Below are 26,160 nucleotides of genomic sequence, written 5' to 3'. Positions count from 1 at the left end.
ATAATGGATAGCCACATATATATAATATTTCATGAAATTTTATGACTATCTGAGAAAAATTTATATAATAAAGAGATTTGTTATTAAACGACTACGTCAGAAGAGAAAAATTGCGAGTCTTAGTACTAAAAGTTAACAAAATAATATATTCGCGATTATAATCTGAGATGAGATAGTCTATACCCAAATGTGTATATTGTATACCAGAGGGAGACTGTACAAAGGTCGTTTGCTTGGGTACCTCTGTCCCATATACCCTGTCAGATCGACCTTTACGCAGTTCCCCCTGAAAACCATCATGATTAATTATCGTCAAATTCCACGATGGGCTAACTAATTAATTATCATCAAATTCACTGTGCCCGTCAGTGTATACCGGGCACCAGTGAATAGGTGAAATGAAAGAACAGGTCAGTTAGCCCACCATGATGAATACACCTGGAATTCAGCACGATGGTTTCCAGGAGGGACCACGTGGAGGTCGACCTAATAGGGTATATTGGTAGCAATGGGACTGATAATCCGCATTACTAACAACCCCTCTCTCCCTACCATGTCTCTATTATCCATTATAAAAAAAGATCCCAACAGTAATCAAACTTGTGAGATGTTATCTGCGATTTTGCAGTAACAGCTGCCTATAACGGGGTCTGCGGGTCACACATAAACACGGGGACTTATCTACGCTGAAGGAGCAGTAGGTATGAACATTAAAACTGTTCGATAAGGAAAATAACTGGTTAAAACCAGTTATAATTTCCAAGTGACAAAGTTATCCGGTTTATTCCAGTTATTAACTTGATTCATCATTTCAACCGTTAACTGTCCACTGCTGAACATAAGCCTCCCCCATAATGGGGGTCTTGCCAGTAATTGTCACACTTGGCAAGCGGGTTGGCAACCGTAGTTAAGCTTTTGGTGATGTTTTAAAAGGGACATTGCTGCCCATCTTTTGACTATTAAGTCGCCTCTTATGATAACCACGAGAAAGGAAGGAATGGTCCATTCTATGCCGGGACCACACGGTAATTACTCCCATATGTAAGGTTAATTTTCGTTTTTTTTTTTCTTCACGAAATTTCTATATTTTTTTTTTACAACTTAGAATGGCAAACAAGCTGACGGCCCACCTGATGGAAAGTGGTAACCGTCGCCTGTAGACATGAGCAGTACCATGGACATAAGAGAGTGTACTGTTTCGCCCATGATACCCCCCATGCGTTGCCATTCCTGAGGACTCAGATGTTATTTCTCTATACCTTGTAAATTCACGCCATATCCCACCCTTCAAACCAAAACACAGCCATGCAAATACAACTGCTTCGCTGTAGAAACACGAATGGGACAGAGGTCACCAAGCAAACGACTTTTGTAGTTTCCCTCTGATGATCTTTAAAATAAAAAAAAAACGCAAGTAGTACGTATTAATAATATTTATTAAAACAAAAAAGAATATACTAGTTATTTATATTGAATTAAACAAAATAAAATTGGGCACTTATTTAATCGTATTGATATAAAAATACATTGCTATGAAATGTCTCAGTGATAGAAACCATTGAAGGAAATATAAAGAAATATACATGTAGGTATAAACACATGTACATGTAAGGGGGGAAAGGGATTGTTAGTAATGGAGACTGAGAACCCCATTGCTAGCAATATACCCAATCAGGTCGACCTCCTCGCGTTTCCCCCTGGAAACTATCATGATTAATTCCTAATGAATTCATCATGATGGGCTAACTGGCCTGTTTTCATTCTCATCTATCACCCTTCACTGGTGCCCCGCCAGCGTATCCCGTTAGCGTAGGCGGGGTTATCATTCCATTTTCATCCAATAAAAAAAATGTACATGTAATGTAAATGTAGGTATAAACAGGAAATAATAACTTATTTTAGCTTTGGCTCTTAGTGATTAATTCACATACCGATTGTCAATGGAATAAAAATGCAGATCTAGTTTGCTGTATCACCTTAAACTGTCCACTGCTGAACTAAGCCTCCCCCAAAAGGAGGGGGAGGGGGGTTGCTAGTAGTTGCCATCTTTAGCAGACGGGTAGGCAACTGCAGTTAGGCCTTTAGAAATGTTTTAAGAGGCACGCTGCTGCCCATCCCTCGCCCTCACTTAGTCGCCTCTTACGACACCCGTAGGAAAGGAAGGGTGATCTATTCTATGTTAGGACCATGGCTAAGATCTAGTTTAGTTTTAGTATATAAAAAGTATCACTTCAGCCGTACATTTTTCATGACTAATTGTTTTTGTCTTTATTGTTTTATACAATTTAGAATGGCAAACAAACTGACGGTACACTTGATGGAAAGTGGTAACCGTCGCCTATAGACATAAGCGGTACCATGGACATAACAGAGTATACTGTTTCGCCTATGATACCCCCCATGCATTGCCATTCCTGAGGACTCAGGTGTTATTCCTCTGTACCCTGTAAATTCACTGCCATATCCCTTCAAACCGAAACACAGTCATGCAAACACAACTTTTTCGATATATATAAGAATATGTTTTCCAATTATTTACTATTAAAGAAAATTACATAAAAATATCGATTAAATTTCAAAATAAAAAGTACATAATTATGATTAGTCGACCAGAGGTGTAATATATTATAGTTTTTTTTATATGATTCTAACGATTATCACAATTCTACACATATTGCTTACATTGTAAAATGTTTTATAGAAAAAGGTCACTTTCAATACACACACACAGCATGATATCACACTATTTTACCGATTTTTTGAACACAAATCAAATTTTACTCTCCTGTTATATAGTGGTAGGAGAGTAAAACTCAATTTGTCAACTCTTTTGGCCCGAAAACTTCGAATCCAGACACTTATTCAGACAAAACTATGTAAAAGTTTTGATTATTTCATGCATTTTGCATTATAAACGAATTGGGATTCAATTACGATTACAAGCATGTAATTTATCTTGTTAGATCTCCCTCTATGCATTGCCACTAGAAACCACATGATTAAATCTTGGTGAATACCTCACGATGGGACAATCACGTAACCCCTTGGTACTGGGGGGAAAGGGATTGTTAGCAATGGATTTTGACAGCCCCATTGTTAGCAATTTGCCATATTAGGTCGACCTCCGCGTGGTTCCCCCTGGAAACCATCGTGAACAATTCTTGTTGAATTCGTCACGATGGACTAACTGACCTACTTCACCCTCACCTATCCTCTGTCACTGGTGACCCGCCGGTGTATACCGTTAGCGCGGATGGGGTTACCATTCCATTATCACCCATTAAAAAAAAATCCCCTTGGTACACCGTCAACTTAAAACAATAGTCAAAAATCCTATTTCCAAAACAATAAAATATAAAACATGAAAGAATTAGATATGCTTTATATATCAACCAGAATACGTTTAATCCATAATTTCATCATTTCAACCTATCCACTCTGAAGTTCAAATGTGTAGTTCATAAAACTTGGCCCTTCTAGCCTCACAATTTCTTGTCCATGCACGAACCAGTCTTCCTTCTTTACAACTAACAACTTAATGTCCAAAACTCAGCACTAATTTTACATTCCAGCTCCTACGTCAGACGCGTCTATACCTAACATTGCTAAATCGTCCATTTCTTCTTTCTTCTTCGCAATATCACCATTCTCCTCATTCTCTCTCTTCATCATTGTCTCTGTCTTTGGCGCACTGTTAGTTTGTTGTTTATTATTTGCCGCTTTATTTCCCTGTTTTGTATTCTTGTAATTTTTATTAGGTCTCTGTTTTTGCTGAGCAGGTACTAGTGGTACATGGGTATCGTACAACTGAGGCCTTGGAGGGAAGATGGGGGCGTTGAGATCGAATCCGAACATTGGAGGCATGGGCGCTTGACCCAAAATGCCCAGGCCCGGGAAAGGAGGCATTCCCAGGGGGAATCCGAGCCCGGACATCGCGAATAGATCCGGCTGGTTCAAGTCGGGCTTCACTTCCGTCGGGAATATGATGTCGAGGGCGTCTTGGAAGTCTTTGGGAAGGCTCGGTTGCAAATTAGATCTGAAAGTCAAAGAAAATTATTAATTTTTTTTTATAAACGTCTTCTCTTATAATTCACTAAGATTGCAGTATAAAATATATCATTTTTTTATCGAATGACTACTGTGTATAGGTACAAAGTGTCGTCAGCACACAGAAATTTGGCAAGATTTGCCGTATTTAATGTATTGTTTTAGTTCACTATCGTTTTACTGTAGGGAGACTCTAATAATAATAATAATAAACAGATTTATTTCTCTTCACAATTCATTACAGTGAAATACAATGCTTATATTAAACAAATTATAAATATAATTGAGAGACTGAGATACCTGTATTACAGGTCAACGCAGGGTTACACTAAGCACTTGTAATAAAATACTTTGTATAAAAGCTGTCCGAATACCTCTAACTCACAATTTTTTTTTAATGGATTTTAATGGAATGGTAACCCCACCCGCGCTATCGGTATACACCGGCGGGGCACCAGTGAAGGATGACAGGTGAGGATGAAGCAGGTCAGTTAGCCCATCGTAACGAATTCAACAAGAATTGTTCACGATGGTTTCCAGGGGGAACCACGTGGACCACCTAATAGGGCATATTGCTAGCAATGGGGCTGTCAAACTCCATTGCTAACAATCCCTTCCCCCCCTCACATATATTTGTGTATATTATCATTAGCATTTATTTGCCGTATATCGACCAAATAGGCGACGTGCTGAAGAAGGGCCAAATTAAAAGTACCCGTAACCGACGAGCGTGTATGACAAGATTGATGAATGTGGAAGAAGCGAAAGAGGTTTGTTTGATTCCATTGTTTCTGCCTACCCTAATGGGAGACAGTTATGTATGTATGTATGTATGTATGTATTTATTTGCCCACCGTTGAACATAGGTCTCCCCCATAGACTGCCATAGAATAGAATACTTTATTTGCTTTGCAATAGGTAATGACAAAGCTTTTATATAATACATAAACAGTTTCCATATTCAGCAAATATTAAGCATGCAAATTATAGTTTAAGTCTTTTTTCCAATACGATTATTAATAATTAAGTTACAATTTATAATACAATAATGTGGACAATATAAGGAACGCTTTTTTTATATACAATTTAGAATGGCAAACAAGCTGACGGTCCACCTGATGGAAAGTGGTAACCGTCGCCTAGACATGAGCAGTACCATGGATATAACACTGTTTTGCCCATGATACCTCCCATGCGTTGCCATTTCTGAGGAATCAGGTGTTATTCCTCTGCACCTGGTAAATTCACGCCATACCCCACCCTTCAAACCGAAACACAGCCATGCAAACACAACTGCTTCACACGAATGTTGAAACACGAATGACAGACCTGACAGAGTATACTGCTAGCAATGGGACTGGTAGTCTGCATTACTGACAATCTCTTCCCCGCCTGACAGAAGGGTGGTGGCTTTTATGACGATAGTGGATCGTGGATGAGCCCCTCCTTCGTGGTATCATGACGGTGGTGTACTAACGCGGGCGCGGCGGCGTGTGTTGGTGCCGGTGCTGCCGGTGCTGCCGGTGCTGGTGCCGCCGCTGCTGGTGCCGGTGCCGGTGCCGCGTAGGACGGCAGCAGCGCGCCGAGCTGCGCGGGCAGCGCGAGGGCGGGCGGCGGCAGCTCGGCGCGCTGCTGCTCGCGCTCCAGCTGCGCCTTCGCTATCTTCTCCTTGAACTCCGCCACCTGCCAGAACCACACATTATACTAACTACCACCTCGCCACTATACAATCTTCCTCACCTATCAAAACTCACTTGAATCTCGCCATTGAATCATTTTTATAACACATTCTTTCACCAGAGGGAGACTTTGTACAAAGTCGTTTGCTTGGGTACCTCTGTTCCATTCGTGTTTCAACTGTAAAGCAGTTGTGTTTTGGTTTGAAGGGTGGGATATGGTGTGAATTTACAGAGTACAGAGGAATAACACCTGAGTATATCTCATCCAGTCTCAGGAATGGCAACGCATGGGGGGTATCATTGGCGAAACAGTATACTCTGTTATGTTCATGGTACTGCTCATGTCTATAGGCGACGGTTACCACTTTCCATCAGGTGGGCCGTCAGCTTGTTTGCCATTCTTAGTGGTGTAAAAAAAATTATGCACACAAACGAGCATGCGACTCACTCAATACTAAGTGACCACCACCACCCATAAGCATACGCAACAAATCAAAGACGGTCTAGTAATTTCCTTTTTGCGTTAATTTTTTTTTTTATGGAACACAATCTCAATTAACTTGCATATAATTTTGTCGAGAATGCTCAACTTGTATTGAAACCAGGACCAATAATCATGGGTGTTCTTTTTACAATAAAAATAAACTTTAGATTTTATCACTGTACTTTCAACGACCCACTAACATTTACCAGCTCACTATTAATTTTTATACATTTGCAAAATTTACAAAAACAAAATACTGAATTAAAAAATAAATAAAGACTAATTTAATTATTGAATTTACTACTGACCTTCTTCTGTATTTCAGCGTCCATCTCCTCACGACGCTTCTTATCAACTCCCTCTTCTTCTTTCTTCTTCTGTTCCCCTTTTTTGTGGTCCTCCAACTTTGTGTTCTTGCCTAAGTGCTTATATACTGGCATTTTACCTGAAATAACATTCGAAAATAGTATTTGCAATTTGATTTTTTAAACTAATTTACCATTTTATTTATTTATTTTATTTACCCTTTATTGACCACATTAAAAAAAAAAAATGTCTGGTACATTGCTGAGATTTTGCTAGCCTTAATTTGTGTCTTAGTGAATTTGGATTTATTTTTCATCTGTCGGTTAAATTAAAAACAGCACCAGTAGCAAAAGTAAAACAAATTTTAAGAATGCTTATGCAAATTACAAATAACTAAAGTGGAAATGAGCTGGACGTATGATACGAGAAAAAAAAAATTAAAAAGAAATAGAATGGTACCCTATGACAGTAAAAGAAAGAGGTAGACAAGAGACGGGAAGATGATATTAGGAAAACAGCCGGTCCAATATGGACTCGCAAAGCACAAGACAAGACAAATAAATAAATAATAAATTTATTGCCATTCTTTACAGACATACAGAAATTATAATGTACATATATTAATTAATAAATATATTGTGCAGTATCCGTATAATAGGTACAAATGCCTGGCAATAGGTACAAACTCAGATTTTGCTGGACTGATGTTAGTTCAGCGCTGATTTTCAGTTTGCACCTACACGGGGCACCGTTTCATTATCAAATATTTATATATATCGATGTAGACAAGATTGGGGCAAGACAGATTGGAAACCTTTAGAGGATGCCTCTGTCGGAAGATAAGTTGCATCCTTAGATTATATATATAGATAGAGTGTCTGCATACAAATGCTACGAGAAAAACGGGTCAACTTTTTCATACAATTTTGCGTGATAAATAGTTACGAGCGATTCCTTTAAACTTCTATTGTATATTTATTTTGTCATATAATTTCTGCATATTTTTAATGCGTAAACACTCATTTTATTTATTAAATAACACGTCAAGATATATTGGTATGCATAAGTATATAGAGCGTTGATAAAAAAAGTCAGTTAATTTGACAATTAGCTGACAAAAAGTTGACCCGTTTCTGAGGCTCGATGCTCTATCTATATAATCTAAGGTTGTTTGGGGGGAAAGGGATTGTTAGTGATGGAGACTGAGAATCCTATTGCTAGCAATATACCCAACCAGGTCGACCTCCTCGCGGTTCCCCCTGGAAACTATCATGGTTAATTCCTGATGAATTCATCATGATGGACTAACTGGCCTGTTTTCATTCTCATCTATCATCCTTCACTGGTGCTCCGCCAGCGTATCCCGTTAGCGCAGGCGGGGTTACCATACCATTTTCACCCAGTAAAAAAAAAATCTAAGGTTGTATCAAATTAAAGACCGTTTATCGACATTTAATTTCAACATAAATTTACATTTGTTTTAGTCACATTTTCATGTATTCTCTTTAGTTATGTAAAATTAAGTACAGCCTTTAATGGCTTATTATTTATTTACAATTGATTGTGAATTTAGATTTTGAAGTAATAATAATAATAAAGATTTATTGCACTTGAAAATATACAGTCATGGGCTTACAGTAATTTTAAAGCGAAATATATAAGTATAAAATGTAGCATTACGCCCAGCACTATAGTGTATAAACTAGGCCTAGCCTGTACCTTAGACACCAATGCCTTCAATTAGATACATATTTTCGTGCAGTCACGCTATATTACAATAGTATAAAATTTAATAAAAAAAAATATGTTTTATGCTACTAAAATAGGGTATCTTTTAATTAAATTACATTTATATATATAAAAAAAATATGCTATTATTAGCAAAATCGATGTCATGCTCTGCATTGTTCAGCTGGTCATTAGTGCGATAAAAAAAATGAGACTGGTGAGACTATATACTCTATGAACATCGGCAATTATGAGGTGATTTTTTTTTTAAATTAATTTTGAAGTACAAACCAATGAAGGGCATCTTCTTAACCTCTGGCTTCTTGGTGTCCCGCGGCGGTGTGTTGCGGCTGTGCGACTCCGATCTCCTCTCGTCTCTCCTGTCATCTCTCCTTTCGTCTCTCCTATCATCTCTCCTCTCCTCTCTCCTGTCGTCGCGGCGGTCGTCCCGTCGCCGCAACTCGTCGCGGACGCGGGTTTCGCGTCTTTCAGATTCCCTGTTTTTAATCGAATATTTTTTTTTATGCAACTTAGAATGGCGAACAAGCTGACGGCCCACCTGATGGAAAGTGGTAATCGTCGCCTATAGACATGAGCAGTGCCATGGACATAACAGAGCATTCTGTTTCGCCCAGGATACAAAGTGTATAAAAAAAAAACAAGTTAAAAATGTAGTACTTACCTAGTCTTCCTTTGTATTTCAGCGATGTATCGCTCCTTCTCTTGCCGACTCGGCGAACGGCGTTTGTCGTCACGCTTGTCGGATTTCATTCTGTAATAATTGTTCGGATGTTAGAACACAAGCTGTTTTTTTGGGAAAGTCCTTGTCAGCCCATTGTCAAACTTGTAATACCATCGATGTGCATCATATTCTATTAGAGTGCTGTATTAACACGAAGGAAAGAGAAGAATTCATGCGCCACTTTAACTTTAATAAATTTAATGTTGGTCTTATTTTTTTTTTATGCAACTTAGAATGGCATCAAAGTCATCATCATACCATCATATCAGAGTATACTATTATGACTGTCCATTCCTGAGACTCAGTTATTCTTAGTGTTATTCCTCTGTACCCTGTAAATACACGCCATATCCCATCCTTCAAACTGAAACACAGCTAAGCAAACACAACTGCTTCACGGTAGAAACACGAATGGGACAGAGGTAGTCAAGCAATCGACTTTTGTACGGTCTCCCTCAGAAGCAGTATTCAATGTACTCGTATGTTAGCTGAACTTAAACCAGAAATTTTTCTTCTCTTTCCGCGTCTAGGGAAACTAGATAAAGTTTTGAGACGGCGTTAGGACTGTATATACGTCAAAAGCTAATAATAAAAAAAATAATAATAAAGAACATACAATATTAATGTTTGTTTTATTCCTAGTTCCTAAACTAGTAGCGACGTGATAGTCGTTGATAATGTAGTTCAGCGATGATTATCCGAACACGAGCTGTTTTGATTGGGAAATTTTGCTTGTTTATTTTCCATTGTCAATACTCCCCATTGTCAAAACTCTGTCACATTCGTGTTTCAACCGTCGAACTGCTTTTGCATGACTGTGTTTCTTTGAAGGGTTATATGGCGTGAATTTACGTATTAACACGAAGGAAAGGCAAGAATTCATGCAGTATACCTGACATGTCCATTAACTTAAATAAACTTAATGTTGGTGGACTTCATTTTTTTTTCTATTTTTATTTATAAATAGAACTTATAGTCACAGTACCTAACATCATCATATCAGCTTTTTACTGTTCACGGTCCACCTGATGGAAAGTGGTAAACGCATTTTACGACCTATAGTAAATATAAAATTATCTCGTATCTACATATTAATTTGAAGAAAAAAAAGAACTGTTGAATTTCATGGATATAACAGAGTATACTATTTCGAAGGAGGCCATGATCAACCCCCATGATATCTCATCATTTCAGCCACTATCCGCCCATCACATGAACCGTGGTGTTTGCATGGTGTGTTTCAAACCATGGATGTTTACAGGGTACAGAGGAATAACATGAGTTCAAGAATGGCAACGCATGGAGGGTATCATGGGCGAAGCAGCATACTCTGTTATTTCCATGGTACTGCTCATGTCTATAGGCAACGGTTACCACTTTCCATAAGGTGAGCCGTCAGCTTGTTTGCCTTTCTAAGTTGTATAAAATAAAAAACCTCTCCTATAGACTGCCATAAAGAACGGTCCTGAGCCACCTGCATCCACTGACTCCCTGCAATGTATTTAAAGTCGTCACCCCACCTAGTAACGAGTAAGGTAAGGGTAGGACGACCGAGGGGTCGTCCTACACTGCGTTTACCTGTACGCAGTCGCCACTCAACAACCTTTATTCCCCATTGGTTGTCGGTTCTTCGATTCGAACAGCTGATAAGACGAGAATTATATAAATTGCACGTACTTGCTCTTGAGCGTCTGCAGGAGTTCTCTATCGCTATCATTCAACATCTCCATCTGTATGGAGGACATCCACTCGGTCAGTCTCTTGTCGTCCGGTTCCGATATTTTCTCCTTTTTTGCTGAACAAGTTCAAAATTTTTAATTATAACTTGGGTTCTTAGATTATATAGACACGAGTATCAAGCCTCAAGAACGGGTCAACTTTTTGTCAGCTAATTGTCAAATTAATTGACTCTTTTTTTTTTTAATTCTATATACTTACGCACAAAATGTATCTTAACGTATTATTTAATAAATAAAACGAGTGTTTACGCATTAAAAAGATGCAGAAATTGTAAGACAAAATAAATATAGAAGTTATAAAGGAATCGCTCATAACTATTTATCACGCAAAATTGTATGTAAAAAGTTGACCAGTTTTTCCTCGAATCATTTCTATGGATACACTCTCTCTCTCTCTCTCTCTATATATATATATATATATATATATATATATATATATATATATATATATATATATATATATATATATATATATATATATATATATATATATATATATATATATATATATATATATATATATATATATATATATATATATATATATATAAACTCTGGTTTGTTTGTTTGTTATTAATGGTATAGTAATAAAATTGTTATGTAAATAGGTACTAGACGTAGGGTCTTTATTGTATTCCATCTGTGAAGTCTATGCTCAGCAGTGGGCAATTAACAAATAAATAAGATAAAACTTAAATAATTCATAATTTATTTATGCATTTAATAAGTCACATATAACAATATTAGAAATGATGTGTAGAAACACTAATTGTAAAAAATTTTCGTATCAAATAAAGGTTATTTTAATATTTTACTGTGTGTAAACTGAATAACAGTTATAAACTAGTAAATCTTAACCCTTAATTCAGGTTAGATTATAGTGATTACTGTACCAATTATAATATTTAGTTGTCAAGACTGTCCATCCAATACATGGACAGTTGTTGGTAATCTCACACAGAGACAAAAGCAATGGGCCGTTATATATATATATATATATATATATATATATATATATATATATATATATATATATATATATATATAGCATTGAAAAATACATACAACTATATATAAATTTAATTGTTTTTATATTTCGCAATTAAAACAAATATATATATATATATATATATATATATATATATATATATATATATATATATATATATAATATATATAATAAAACGTTGCCTTTGTCATTCGGAATTCCGGGATTGTATTCTCTACTTGTATATAATGTTGTAATGTGTTTCCGAACGTAATGTTTTACTCTGCTCTGTGTTAATTAATCTATGATGTATCTAGAATAAAAAGTGTGCAGTAAGAATTAAAAAGTATTATTAATAAAACTATGAGTCCTATATTAATAAAGCATCTATCTACATATAACATATAAGACCAAAGACATAATTATAATAGTAAATAATAACACTGGAACAATTTAAGACCAAACAAAAATTGTACAAATGGCTTTTGGACAAAAGTCATTATTCAATTTGAAGACTTGATAGACTAAAAACAACGTTCTAAAGGTGAGGTGATAAGGTAACATAAGGTCAGGTATAACATAAGGTGATACTTTTACATTAGAATTTGAAAACATTACTGTATTTTTATTTTTTAGCATTTTTGCTAATTTTAATTAAAAATTTTAACATTTATATATATATATATATATATATATATATATATATATATATATATATATATATATATATATATATATATATATATATATATATATATATATATATATATATATATATATATATATATATATATATATATATATATATATATATCGTGTTTTTGTGCAAATTACTATTATTAATTTTATTTTTACGTTTTCAAAATATATACTTTTTTTTTCTATAAAAAATAATCTATACATTAATTAATTCACAACTCACATTTCTTCTTCTTTCTGACGGGCTCGCTGTCTGAACTGCTGCTGTTACTCGACGAGCTACTGCTGCTGCTCTTCTTCTTCTTACTCTTTTTCTTCTTGTCCTTCTTCTTCTTTTTCTCCTCCGATGGAGGCGTGGGACTATCTTTGCGTTTCGTGTGGAAGCCGTCTTTGCTGAATGTGATCGTGTGAGCGGTGTACTGGGGCTTGTCTTCGGCCTTTACTTTCGAGGCTCTGGATTTTTCGAAGGCCTTCTGCCGGTCCGACATCCAGTCGGTTTCCCAATGTGGATTTTGCTCTACAAAATTCTAGAAAAAGACGAATAGATGTATTAAATTGTTATCAATAATAAAAAGTTTATTAATAATATAATATACAACAAAAAAGAAACCCTACATTATATTCACACAATATTTAAAAAAAAAAAAGAATTATATGTAGAACTATATTCACAAAATATTTGTAAGTATTTACAGGGTACAGAGGAATAACACCTGAGTCCTCAGGAATGGCAACGCATGGGGGTATCATGGGCGAAACAGTATACTCTGTTATGTCCATGGTACTGCTCATGTCTATAGGCGACGGTTACCACTTTCCATCAGGTGGACCGTCAGCTTGTTTGCCATTCTAAGTTGTATAAAAAAAAAAAAATTATTCTTTTTGAATTATTATAGATTTAGGGTACTTACGATATAATTTTTGGAATGCACTATAGACTTGAGGTGAGCGGAGGCGCAGTGGAGGTCCCCGATGAATTGATCGCACAGTTTGCAGTACCACGCCGTGGATGGAACGAAGAATTGTAAACCTGTTGGTGCAATGGATAAATTGTAGTATTTTTAACTTTACTCCAACCTCGATAACTCAGCTGTTTCTGGTCCGATCGACTTAAAATTTCTACACGTTTCAAGCAAAGGTTAGTATTGTAGAAAGACCTGGTTACTGGTTCACTACGAGCGCCATCTTTAGGTTAGTCTCGGGACTTATTGATCCATGTGTTAAAATACACAATTTTGACGAATTCAATATGGGGTCAACGTAGTTAAGAACGTTACCAATCGAAAAACAAAATTAGAAAAATTCATTCAGATTTGGAGAAGATATAAGGTAATGTACACACAAACAAAAAAAAATATAATAATTGAATGCTATATAGCGTGAAGTCGGCCTTTTGTACTTGATATTTTTTTTATACTACGATCAATAAAGAATGTATAAATAATCTCTCTCCTCTTTCTGGAATTTGCTTAAAAATTACTGTAAATTTCGTAATATCGAAATTCGTATTTAAATCTATTCGTATTTTTTTTAAATTTCTTATTTCGTAATGTGAAAGTGAGTTCATTCATTTATTTCCTCTTGGAGCTTTGACACTTCGACCAATTTTCATGAAACTTGATGTACACTTATTACTTCTATCCCTTTCAATATTTTTTTTAATGGGTGGGAATAAACTAGTTAATTAGTTATTATTACATTTGACCCATCGTGACGAATTCAACCAAAATAACTATTATTGGTTTCCCTCGGGAGCCGCGGGTTTTTTTTTAATGGATGATAATGCTATCGTGGTTAATTCCTGATGAATTCATCATGATGGGCTAACTGGTCTGTTTTCATTCTCATCTATCACCCTTCACTGGTGCTCCGCCAGCGTATCCCGTTAGCGCAGGCGGGGTTGCCATACCATTTTCACCCATCAAAAAAAAACCAGTCTCCCGCACGTACCTCTGATGGGCGTACGCTTGGTGGGCGCGGCCGGGTAGCTGGGGAAGCCCTCGTTGACGCCAGTCACGGTGTGCCACGGCGCCTCCATGTGTGCTGCCGCCATCCTGCACAAACACACAATTATAGATAGATACTCTTTATTGTTTCCTCCAAAAGATTACAATAGTAAACCTATTATAGATATGAACAATTACAAGAAGGCATATAGAGAGGTTATAAACATGTGGTGGGAGGCACGACGAAAAATTCTATTAGTTCTAAATATGGAGATGTGATACATGTAATAATATAAATATATATCCCTACTCATTATATATATATATATATATATATTATTTTTTTAATATGACATTTTAATATTATTATTTCAGCCATTAACTGTGTTATTCCTCTGTACCCAGTAAATTCACGCCATATCCCACCCTTCAAACCGAAACACAGCCATGCAAACACAACTGCTTCACGGTAGAAACACGAATGGGACAGAGGGGTATCTCTGTTCCATTCGTGTTTCTTGAAGTAAAGTTACTGTAAATAAAGCAAACGACTTTTGTACAAAGTCTCCCTCTGGTAAAAAAATATGAATATATATATATATATATATACATATATATATATATATGTAATAAATTGCAACCACGAGATTGAACACTAATTTCTAGTACTCACTTATGATGCGACGGTGAATGCAGATGGTTCAGGTAATCCTTAGCGGTGGGCGGGAACTCGTTGCACACACGGCACCAGTGCATCTCCGGGTCATAGTACACGTAGTTGAACTTCGGGTTGGAAGGGGACCTGGCCGATACATTATTATAATAAGTAAAAAAAAAGTATTTCAAATAATTAGAATCTGTTGTAAAATTGAGGTGTTAATTTGCATAAGTTTATATCGCTTAAGTGATTGTTAATGCGGATTATCAGTCCCAACTAACAATATATTCTAACAGGTCGACCTCCCCATGGTCCCTCCTGAAAACCATCGTACCGAATACCAAGTATATTCTTCACGATGGACTAGCGCAGGCGGGGTTACCATTCGATTAGCATTCATTAAAAAAAAATATGTCGCTGGTTAGTCGATTAGAACTCTTTTAATTCCTCTATCATTAGTAAAGTCACTGACTTATTTATTTATTTTACCTTTATTGCAAAAAGCATTTTTTTTTATGCTTGCGCTAACGGGATACGCTGGCAGAGCACCAGTGAAGGGTGAGAGATGAGAATGAAAACAGGCCAGTTAGCCCATCATGATGAATTTATCAGGAATTAACCATGATAGTTTTCAGAGGGAACCACGAGGAGGTCTACCTGGTTTGGTATATTGCTAGCAATAGGATTCTCAGTCTCCATTACTAACAATCCCTTTCCCCCCTTATTGCACCAAGTATAAAATAATAATTACAGTAAATATTAAGCCTCCTGCTAGGAGTCGATCAATATTTGAATGACTACTATAATTATCAGAAAAACTTTTACGACCATCCATATTAGTCATCAATCTCTGACCGTTATCCAGTCCACGCACATTTTGCGACACGTGTTTCACCTCTACACGAGGCATCTTCAGGCAAATTATTAAGATGCTACGTAAATAATAATAATAGTGGAATTAAACCAAATAATTTTGTATTGCTATGGCACATTCACAAACGAAACAATTTTCGTTATTTACCTTTGTGTATTTTTTTTATCATTTATGTTATCTCGCTTTTTTTTTTTTGTATATGTATGTTGTAATTTGTGTGCTGTAAGTAAGTAATGCAAATAAATTATCTATCTATCTAATTTTAATCGACTAACCACTATGTAGTCTTGTTTTCGTATAATTAGTAGGTATGCAATCTCGACATGTTTCTTTACCGACATTAGAGTAAGTACACACAATAAATAAATACTCGAATTATGTTTTCATATTTATTTTTAAATATAAAACAAAACCGCTACCCGTGTCTGTCCGTTTCCTTTCTTACATCTTCTTAACTACGAAACAGATTTCATTGTCATACAATTTATTACAGAAAGTGTGTATGTACAATTTGAATTTGTATGATTTTTTTTTAAATAACTAAATTTGATAAAAATGCATGCTAAGATCGTTTACTGTGTCAAATATAGAACTCTTTCTATATTTGACACAGTCAGTAAACGATCTTAGCATGCATTTTTAATCTCTATTAAAGAAAATTTTGTTTTAGTCTAGCAAATAAAAAATGAAAACAAATGGTCACTTTTAACCGACTTCAAAAATGAGGTTTTCAATTTTAACATAGATAATTGTTTATATATTCAATTTGAACAGATTATGATATTTTATTTTTACAACGAAACTTTTAGTACTGCTCTATACTATTTTTGTCAAAATTGAAGTTGGTTTATTTACGAAAAACAAAAAAAAAAAAAAATTAAATGGCGAGTTAAAATAATAGAACCAACCGACCACTATAATGTACATATAAAATTGATTAAAAATATATCGCGGCCTATTCTTTTTCAACATAACTCTAAGAATTGTGAACATAAACTATTTTTTTTTTGGCTGTATATACCATTTATTCTACGCCCACTTTAGCAATAAAGTGCTATGATTAATACTAAAAAAAAAAAAACACGTCACGCAACTTGTTGAAAAAGAAAAATTATAGAATTTGTTTTATAATATTCATTATTTAACTGGTTCACGCAAGCTATATAATTTTTCCAAATGCAAAACATGCAGTGCAAAAGCTTGACCATCAAAGTTATCTTCGAATCACACTCGAAACCCTAAATCTCTTAAAAAATCCTCGTTGTTCAATAACAACTGGGAAATACAAAAAACAAATTTTCTGCTTTAAATTTTTTTTTTTTTGCAACTATTAAATAAAATAATACAATAGAGACTTAACTAGTCCATGCAGGAAAAACCAAGCAGATAAGCTTTTCTGGTAAACGTTATAAAAAAAAAACTGCATTTATATACACGATAAAAATATACATAGCGATAGAAATAAAAAAAAAAAAAAAAACGCATATAATGCTAATAAATATTCAATGTTCTTTTTTTAAATTTGCAGAAGTTGTACTACCAACCTTTTTTTTAATTAACAATTTTTTTAACAAAACGTTTGGAAACACATTTCCCTTATTCGCAAAACTTCTATCACTCACCCAAATGTAAGTAACGTGTTAAAGACGAGAACGCAAAAAGCTGTATATTGTATATAAAACAGGTAATAAAAGACAAAGAACTTTAACTAGTTTAATAATTCGAAGACTGGAAAGATATTTTACAATATCAATTTTAGGTATCAAAGTCAAATCATGATAAAAAAGTAGGACAACTGTAAAAAAATAATTGTAAAATATGTGTACATAAACTGGTTGAAAGGATGTCTTTCCTTAGCACACTCTCAACAATAAAATAAAAAAAAAACAGTGATTTTATGTACTGCTAGCGTACAATGAATTGACTTCGACTTACATATTTTCATTAAACTAAATCCAACATGAATTATTAACAAATGGTACATGGAATTCATTTCATACGTGAAGCAAGATTTGAAAGCTTACAATATCATGGCATTTGGGTGTAGCAGGTGGATTGTTCGTAGCACACAAGCTGATGATCTTCATCACTCCTTTGGTCTCGATACCACTGTCATATTGTGAAAAGCAAAGCTCTTCTCTTCGCGCTAAAGCCACTTGCGCATTCCTGCTTATTGGGACTGAATGTAAAGTAATATACTCATTTCATATGTACATACTTACCTATATAATATAATATAGTATTAAATACAATTTTATCTTGTTAAACTAAATGATGCCTGCGGAAATTAATTCAGCAATTATTATACTAAGTATCTATACGCGTTTTAGTTTAACAAAACAATGGAATTTCACAAAGAGAAATGTTTAGAACACACCTGGACTTTCGTTTGGATGGGCGTTCAGTGTCATCGGTTTCCGGTATGTCGCGGGCTTCCTCGCCGATAATACCGTTCAGCATGTCCACCACATTGTTGATAGTCTTCAGCTTATTCTGGATCTCCAACTACACAGACAACGGCCCTCAAAGTAACGGTATGCAACAAACAGTACGGTACAACACCCTATTGTACGCAAAGCTTTAAATAATGTAAGCAACCATATCATGTGTACAACACTATGTGATTCAATAAATATCATGACATATGCATTTCATTAATCAAACCTGCAACTTCGTGTTCTCCTTAAGGAACCTCTTGGTGTCCGGGCTGGGAGAACGTTTAGAGTCACCGTGCAATTCGTTGCGTTGCTCCTTCAATGTTTCTAGTTCCTTTTTCAGTATCGACGTCTTCTTTATGTAGTCTTCGCGTTGCTTAGACAGGGCGGCTTTTTGATGGCGCATTTCCGACTCTATTGCGGCTGTGGGGACAACGTGGACAGTCAAATAATAATATATATCAGAAACGGAGTGTAATGTCACATAGCCAAAGTATACATGCAATAGAAAATATAAGAAACTAGTGTGATATTACACTCGTATGTACAGCAAATATATTTGTATGTAATGGAGCATTAAAGGCTTAAGGTGTATAAGGATGCAGGAGTTATACAGTCTCCAGTCAGGATGAGCTGAAGACCTTGTTCCCAAATATGGCGACGAATCGACGCTGTTAAATATTGAAATACTTGACAATACTCTTTTTATTATATATATATATATATATATATATATATATATATATATATATATATATATATATATATATATATATATGTAATTGTTGAATGTACATAATACAAACCTGGAAAAGAAATTAGTTGTGGATTTTGGTGCAAAAAATGTACAATAATTATGTATAAATAAATATATAATTCATTAGCTATACATACTTTATGCATCTATTTAAATAATAGATTGTCTGAAATATTATAAAACACAGGACAAGAAGGGGTTTGAAAATGTTAAGCTGAGCTCGATCCGAGCAAACATACTACTAAATATAGAATAATATGTAAATGTATCAAACCCTTTAAAATTTGCCATAGTAGACTTACGATCTCTCAGAACAATTTCATAACAAACATGCTTGAAGGTGTCTTCAATTTTTTTTTAAACACAAATAAGAAGTAATGCTAAAATCCCTCCCTATCTTATCACGTTTTTTAAATACTAAAAAGCATATTCGAAATCATCCAAAATATGATTTCGTTCGTGTCCTTAGTCAATCAATTTGTCATTCCAGATTGTCATAGCAATTTAACATGACTTTTGGCAACGCTCAATACCACAAATTTTATATCTTATAGAAACAGTAACAGAAGTCCGTTTATTTGTGAAATTTGATCAGTATTGCCATATTAAAGTGGGTTTAGACTTAAAAGCAAAGAACAGCAGCTAAATTAAAACAAAAATGTATGAATAACATAAAATTGTCGATAAATACAGTCAAGCAATAAAAAAAAAATACTCTTAGCACATACACTTTGTACAAAAACGGGCAAAATCCATCTTCAGACAGTGACTTCTGGGCAATACATATTACACAATGGAAAAATACAGTCCTACAATTACGCATTACAGGAATGAATTGTGATTGTAAATTTTATTATTATTATTTCAGCCTTAAGGCCTGTCCACTGCTGAACATAAGCCTTCCACATAAGACGAGTTTTGCCAGTAGTTGCCACGCTTGGCAAGCGGGTTGGCAACCGCAGTTAGGCTTTTATATATATTTTAAAAGAGACGCTGCTGCCCATAAGCTCATTAGTCTACCAGAGGGAGACTTTGTACAAAAGTCGATTGCTTGGGTACCTCTGTCCCATTCGTGTTTCAATACGTGTTTTCAATTCAATTCGTGTTGAAATACGAATGGGACAGAGGTGAATTTATATGTCTATTAAATATTTAATCCTGTCAATTCCTGTTTGAATATAGTCTATTGGTAAATAAACCTATATGAATATATTTTAACAGCGATCTCAATAATCTTAACCCTTCTTTGCATACTGGTGGAAATTTCCATCATAACACTGAATGCCCAAAAATTATATAAAAGAACAAGTTCACTTTAAGATGATCGTGTCTGGATACCTTTTTAATGTCCATTGCAGAAAAAAACATAGCTGTCAAATTTATTTTTTTACCATTTTTCCTTTAATTTTGAACATGAATTATATCACATTCATTTATTTCACCAATAAAAAAATTATGCAAACAAGGGTTAATACTAAATACAAATTGAAAACATACTGTTCTGAAGTATTGTTTAAAAAAAGTTAACAGGTCTTTTATGGGAATGGGCGTTAAATGATATTTTAGAAAACTTAAAACTGTTACCAAACACTAAACGATTACTCGAATGACATATATGCATTGTGTTACTCGATCATGCACGGGTTTTTAACGACCATGTAATTTTAGACATAATATATTTAAATAAATACACATAATGTTAACAGAGATTTTAAAGGGTCACAGTTAAATTTCTTTTGGGCTCTTCTCAACAGATAACAACTCCGGAACTCTGCAGTAGAGTCATAAAAAATGAGGATTTAAAAGTACTTGTAAATAAACTTATTTTTAATAAATAATGATTTAAATTTAATAATTACTAAAAATCACTTTTAGATTTGACATAAAAATAATTAGATAGGTGTAACCATAAAAATAATATCATAATTGGCTTATAACTAAAAAATACCTTCTTTTTTAATCTGATCCTCAACATTGAACTGAACGATGGGCGGTTGCATTGGCGTCTGTGGGGGAGGTGGCAAAGACATCTGATTCCACGCTGCCATGTCCGGTAGATGAGCTGACTGTGGCACCGACGCTACTGGTGGGAAGTCGTCGTAGATCCCCGAATACGGTGGTTGATAGTTCGACCCGTATGGAGGGTTTGGAACACCCTTTGAAAATTGAATAATATTAGTCTATTTATTATTATTTCATTACACATATGAAATACCACCTTTTGGTCTTATTGCTAAAACAATTTCTTTCAAACAACCTTTGGGTAGAGGAAAAAAAAAGGAAGATACTATATAAAACAGAAAAGGATGTAGGATACTTTTATTCCGGTCACTAAAGATATCACAGTCACACAGACATAGTCAGGGTTAAAAGTTAGTTCAAAAATATAATTACTAAAAAGGTAACATAAACAATAACATATTTATGATCTGTTAACCTGTTTACTTTGCAATATGCCCTATTAGGTTGACCTCCACGTGGTTCCCCCTGGAAACCATCGTGAACAATTCTTGTTGAATTCGTCACGATGGGCCAACTGACCTGCTTCATCCTCACCTATCATTCTTCACTGGTGCTCCGCCAGCGTATCCCGATAGCGCAGGCGGGGTTACCATTACATTATCACCCATTAAAAAAAAAAACCTGTTTACTTTAACTATGTGTTTATTTTATGCACGGTTATTCCAGTCCATAGCAAGATTGATACTAATTATGCCAGGTAATTATTAATTTACAATTAACAGGTTATTAATTTACAAAAAAAAAACCAGTTTGCCAAGACAATTTTAAATACATTTATAAATCTAGACTTTTACTTCTCCATAGTACTACAAGCATAATGATGCTCAATCACCCATCCATTTATCCAAAAGTAAATATACAATTTATACTAAGTCTATTTATATACATATATGAATTTAACTATATATTATATATTATAGATATACAGATTATAAGACAAACATGTTCTATCAGGATGCTTTATATCATTGGGGATAATGCAAATTCACTACACACAAACTAACACTGGATAATTCTGCATATCTGACAAATGTAGTCAATGTAACATTTCACGGGCAATGCACTCTAGATCCTTATTTTTTTTTATGGATGAAAATGGTATGGTAACCCCGCCTGCGCTAACGGGATACGCTGGCAGAGCACCAGTGAAGAGTGATAGATGAGAATGAAAACAGGCCAGTTAGCCCATCATGATGAATTCATCAGGAATTAACCATGATAGTTTCCAGGGAGAACCACGAGGAGGTTGACCTGGTTGGGCATATTACTAGCAATGGGATTCTCAGTTTCCATTACTAACAATCCCTTTTCCCCTTCTCTAGATCCTTATTAGCTGTCACCTTTTTGAAGTGAGTTTTGTTTGACATTTAAAAAGTAATTGTTCAATAACAATACTGTGTATCTATGGCCGGCAAGTGTTGATACCTCAAATATGATTGACATCAGGAGCCTTACCATCATCATCATATAAGCCGTTATCTGACCACTACTGACAAAGGCTTCTCTCAAACTTGGTACTTATTTAAAATAAATAACAAAATAATCAGGTGGTCTACCATGAAATGAAATTCCGAAATATCGGGCTTAGTTTCGTGTTTTTGTTCGTAGCAAAATCGACCCAGTAAATGGAGCTTAACATTTCATTCATCATAAATCCTATTCTAATAGTCCAAGGGAACGATATTTTAACCTTTTTAATAATTTAAAACAGCATGTATTATGTAATTTTAACATCAAATTTCTGTTACGTTCGTCCCCGAAATTTCGAAAAATACTTCATGGTAGGCCCTCAGAGTATATATAAAGACATTTTTAGAAAGGCATTAAGGAGTGGACTGTGAGATACTGGCTAGGAGAGAAACTAATAATGATACCACAATAAACTGGAGAGTAGATACTGAGTTACCTGCATTGAAAATATTTGTATTATATAAAGGCACCCATTGGTTTCTTAGTGTTATATTGTATTTGTACCAGAGGGAGACTTTGTACAAAAGTCGATTGCTTGGGTACCTCTGTCCCATTTGTTTCTACCGTGAAGCAGTTGTGTTTGCATGGCTGTGTTTCGATTTGAAGGGTGGGATATAGCATGAATTTAAAGGGTACAGTGGAATAACATTTGAATCCTCAGGAATGGCAACGGATGGGGGGTATCATGGGTGAAACAATATACTCTGTTATGTCCATGGTACTGCTCATGTCTATAGATGATGGTTACCACTTTTCATCAGGTGGGCCGTCAGCTTGTTTGCCATTCTAAGTTGAATAAAAAAAAAATGTTTGTATTTATAATAAGTTTACTAGTGTAATCTTATAGAGGAAACAATAAAAATTATCTATTTATATTTTTAAGAACTATGCCCAAAATGCCTTGTCACTACTGCAGAGAATAAAATTGTATCTAGAACCCATAATACTGTCTTTGTCAAGCAAAATTTCTTAGAAAAGGGACATACTTATATAATAAATGTTAAAATAAATGAATTTACTATCTACATGAGTTATTTAGTTTAATGATTTTAAGATTTAACAGTTCCATTAGAAAAATGAAAAATTAAGATTTAGTTTACAATGTACTTGTACAGTTCTGTGTATTTATATTTTGTTTTGTAAATTATTTTATATTTTTGCCAACCACCCAGTATCTAAAAAACAAAAAAAAAAAAAGAAATAGAACACTGTAGCCACAAACTTCAAACGCATGTTGAGATTTAAAAAAAAAAAATTAACATCTTTGCAAACACAACACATGGTAGTTTTTTAAGAAATGGAAAATACGCTTTCGTGATATTGGCATATGGCTGGCGAGGCGACAGTGAGGGATGATAAAATTATAAATATTTACTTAAAATTAAAAATAAAATACCTCTTGTGGGATAGACGGATACGACGGTTGAGGGGGACCAGCGAAATTGCCTTCTTGAAACTGATTGCCGTCCCACAGTTCACTTGGTTCTGGAAGTTTAGATATTTCAATCAGAATATCCGTGATTTCCTTTTCGTTCTTCCTTGGGGAACGGCTGTGTCGCTTATCGGGAATGCGGTCTCGGTTGTTTGGACTTCTAGTTCTTGATCTAGACCGCTTCCTCGGAAGCCGACTCCGGTAATCTGAACGTCCCCAATCACGATCCCGGTCTCTGTAATACTCTTTTCTGGGATCACGGGACATTCTATTATTAAATAATTGTATTTGTCTCTGTGTTCTCACTATCCAGAATAAATAAAACAATAAACTAGATTTATATTTGCAAAATGAAAAAACACAAAAACAAGCAAGAAAAGCAATATTTTTTTAAAGATCAGTGTTGCCCAAAATAATCAAGTAAAATTTAATTTTTGTTTTCTAAAAAGTTACGTTATTGTTAATAACTTCCTAGTCTTATCTTTTTAATTTAATTAAAATGCTTTAATATAAGCTTTAGAATATTAATGGTGAATAAATAATTATAGGGCCTAGAAAGAGACAACGTTAAAGAACCATAACTGAAAAAACCCATTCTTTATATTATTAGAAATAATAGATGGAATAGTAATAATAATAAATACTTCTGACGCAGTGACTAATCGTTTTCACATTACAAATTAATAGCAGTATAATCTTAATTAAAAAACATAAAATAATAAATTAATATATAACTTAATGAATATAGCTGACATCAAGTTCTATCAAGAAGTAACAACATATTTTACTTAAATGTTAATCCGAAGATATAAATATTACAAAAATGTAAAACATATATCAAACTGGCAACACTTTCACAGATAAATTATCAAGAATTTCCTTTTTATCCACAGATTATTAATAAGTAGGTACTATTTTTTTAAATGGATTTAAGAAAGTACTTTCGGTTCCTTTCTATGACTTTTTGTAAAGAAAATGTACACATTATATATTGTGAAAAATAATACTATGTTATACTAAGCCTACAAACAAACAAAAATTACAATGCTCTTAGTTAATATTAGGGATATATTTTTGTTAAATTACACGAAATATTTATTTTAATTATAATTCACAATTTAAGAATATTTTTTAATATCTTATTCAAAAGAAAATCTATAGATGTATCTCAAGCCAATATTTTTAAACAATTTTATTTTTTAACATGTTTCTTAACTAGAATATAATTATTTACTATTGTTGATGCTGCCTCTGCAGAACAATTTAGGAACTAAGTTAACAATTTAAAAATAGTTCTAATTTTTGCCAATAGCCATCACAAGGTCATAAATGGCGCTATTAGTAGAAGAAAAGTGAATTTAAGACAAAATAATTTAGAAGTGATAATTATTAAATATACGATCTTAATAATAAATATTGTAATAATAATTGTAATTAATGCTCCTGGTGTGTTAGTCACAATGGGCCAAGTGATTTGGGCTTATCCTATCGTAAGTCACTGATACCTACTTCGCCAGTGTATTTATACGAATAGGTGGCGTTACCGTACCATTTTTATCACATTAAAAAACAATCAGCCGTTTACTATTACACGATTTCTACAACATAATTTAGCAAACAATCGGTATCCTACTAACTAGTATTATCAATAGAGAGCCAAGACGTCCACACTGGGGGGAAAGGGATTGTTAGTAATGGAAACTGAGAATCCCCTTGCTAGAAATATACCCAACCAGGTCGACCTCCTCGTGGTACCCTCGGAAAACTATCATGGTTAATTCCTGATGAATTCATCATGATGGGCTAACTGGCCTGTTTTCATTCTCATCTATGACCTTTCACTGGTGCCCCGCCAGCGTATCCCGTTAGCGTAGGCGGCGCCACTATTCCATTATCACCCATTAAAAAAAAACCAAGTCGATGTCCACGTGCTTTTCCCTGGAAACCATTGTGCTGAATTTTAGACCTATTCATCATAATGGGCTAACTGATATGTCATTTCATCATCGTTATCATCCCTCACTAATATCCCGCCGGTGTAAATTGTTAGCGCGGGCGGGGTACCATTCCATTTTCACTGATTAAAAAAAATACGTTCATGCTATCTGCCGGGAAATAAAGTCATAATTAATTCCAGATGAATTTGTTAGGATA

At 34.5% G+C, this 26,160-nt stretch overlaps 1 protein-coding gene across 2 annotated transcripts; it reads right to left on the bottom strand.

The window, feature by feature from the left end:
• Positions 1-1,418: 1,418 nt before the first annotated feature.
• On the bottom strand, positions 1,419-24,426 carry LOC113522766 (zinc finger matrin-type protein CG9776-like). 2 transcript variants are annotated; one of them, XM_031907545.2, is made up of 15 exons: positions 23,971-24,426; positions 21,031-21,238; positions 18,555-18,748; positions 18,268-18,395; positions 15,032-15,160; positions 14,363-14,466; positions 13,324-13,442; positions 12,636-12,939; positions 10,664-10,781; positions 8,927-9,016; positions 8,536-8,741; positions 6,519-6,655; positions 5,696-5,730; positions 5,525-5,626; positions 1,419-4,036 (listed from the first exon to the last, which is right to left on the bottom strand). In XM_031907545.2, the coding sequence occupies exons 1-15, from the start codon at positions 24,271-24,273 to the stop codon at positions 3,562-3,564; spliced, it is 2,652 nt and encodes an 883-aa protein (XP_031763405.1). In that variant the 5' UTR covers positions 24,274-24,426; the 3' UTR covers positions 1,419-3,561. The 2 variants fall into 2 exon arrangements, with proteins under 2 accessions (XP_031763405.1, XP_026764415.2); XM_026908614.3 differs by having other exon boundaries at positions 5,525-5,730.
• Between the last annotated feature and the right edge of the window lie 1,734 nt (positions 24,427-26,160).

This window comes from Galleria mellonella, unplaced genomic scaffold (assembly GCF_026898425.1).
Source record: "Galleria mellonella isolate WM207_F2 unplaced genomic scaffold, CSIRO_AGI_GalMel_v1 utg270, whole genome shotgun sequence".
In the NCBI taxonomy this organism is placed as follows: Eukaryota; Metazoa; Arthropoda; class Insecta; order Lepidoptera; family Pyralidae; genus Galleria; species Galleria mellonella.
Note: the sequence above shows the minus strand (reverse complement) of the source record. Positions and strands in the feature narration are given on the sequence as shown.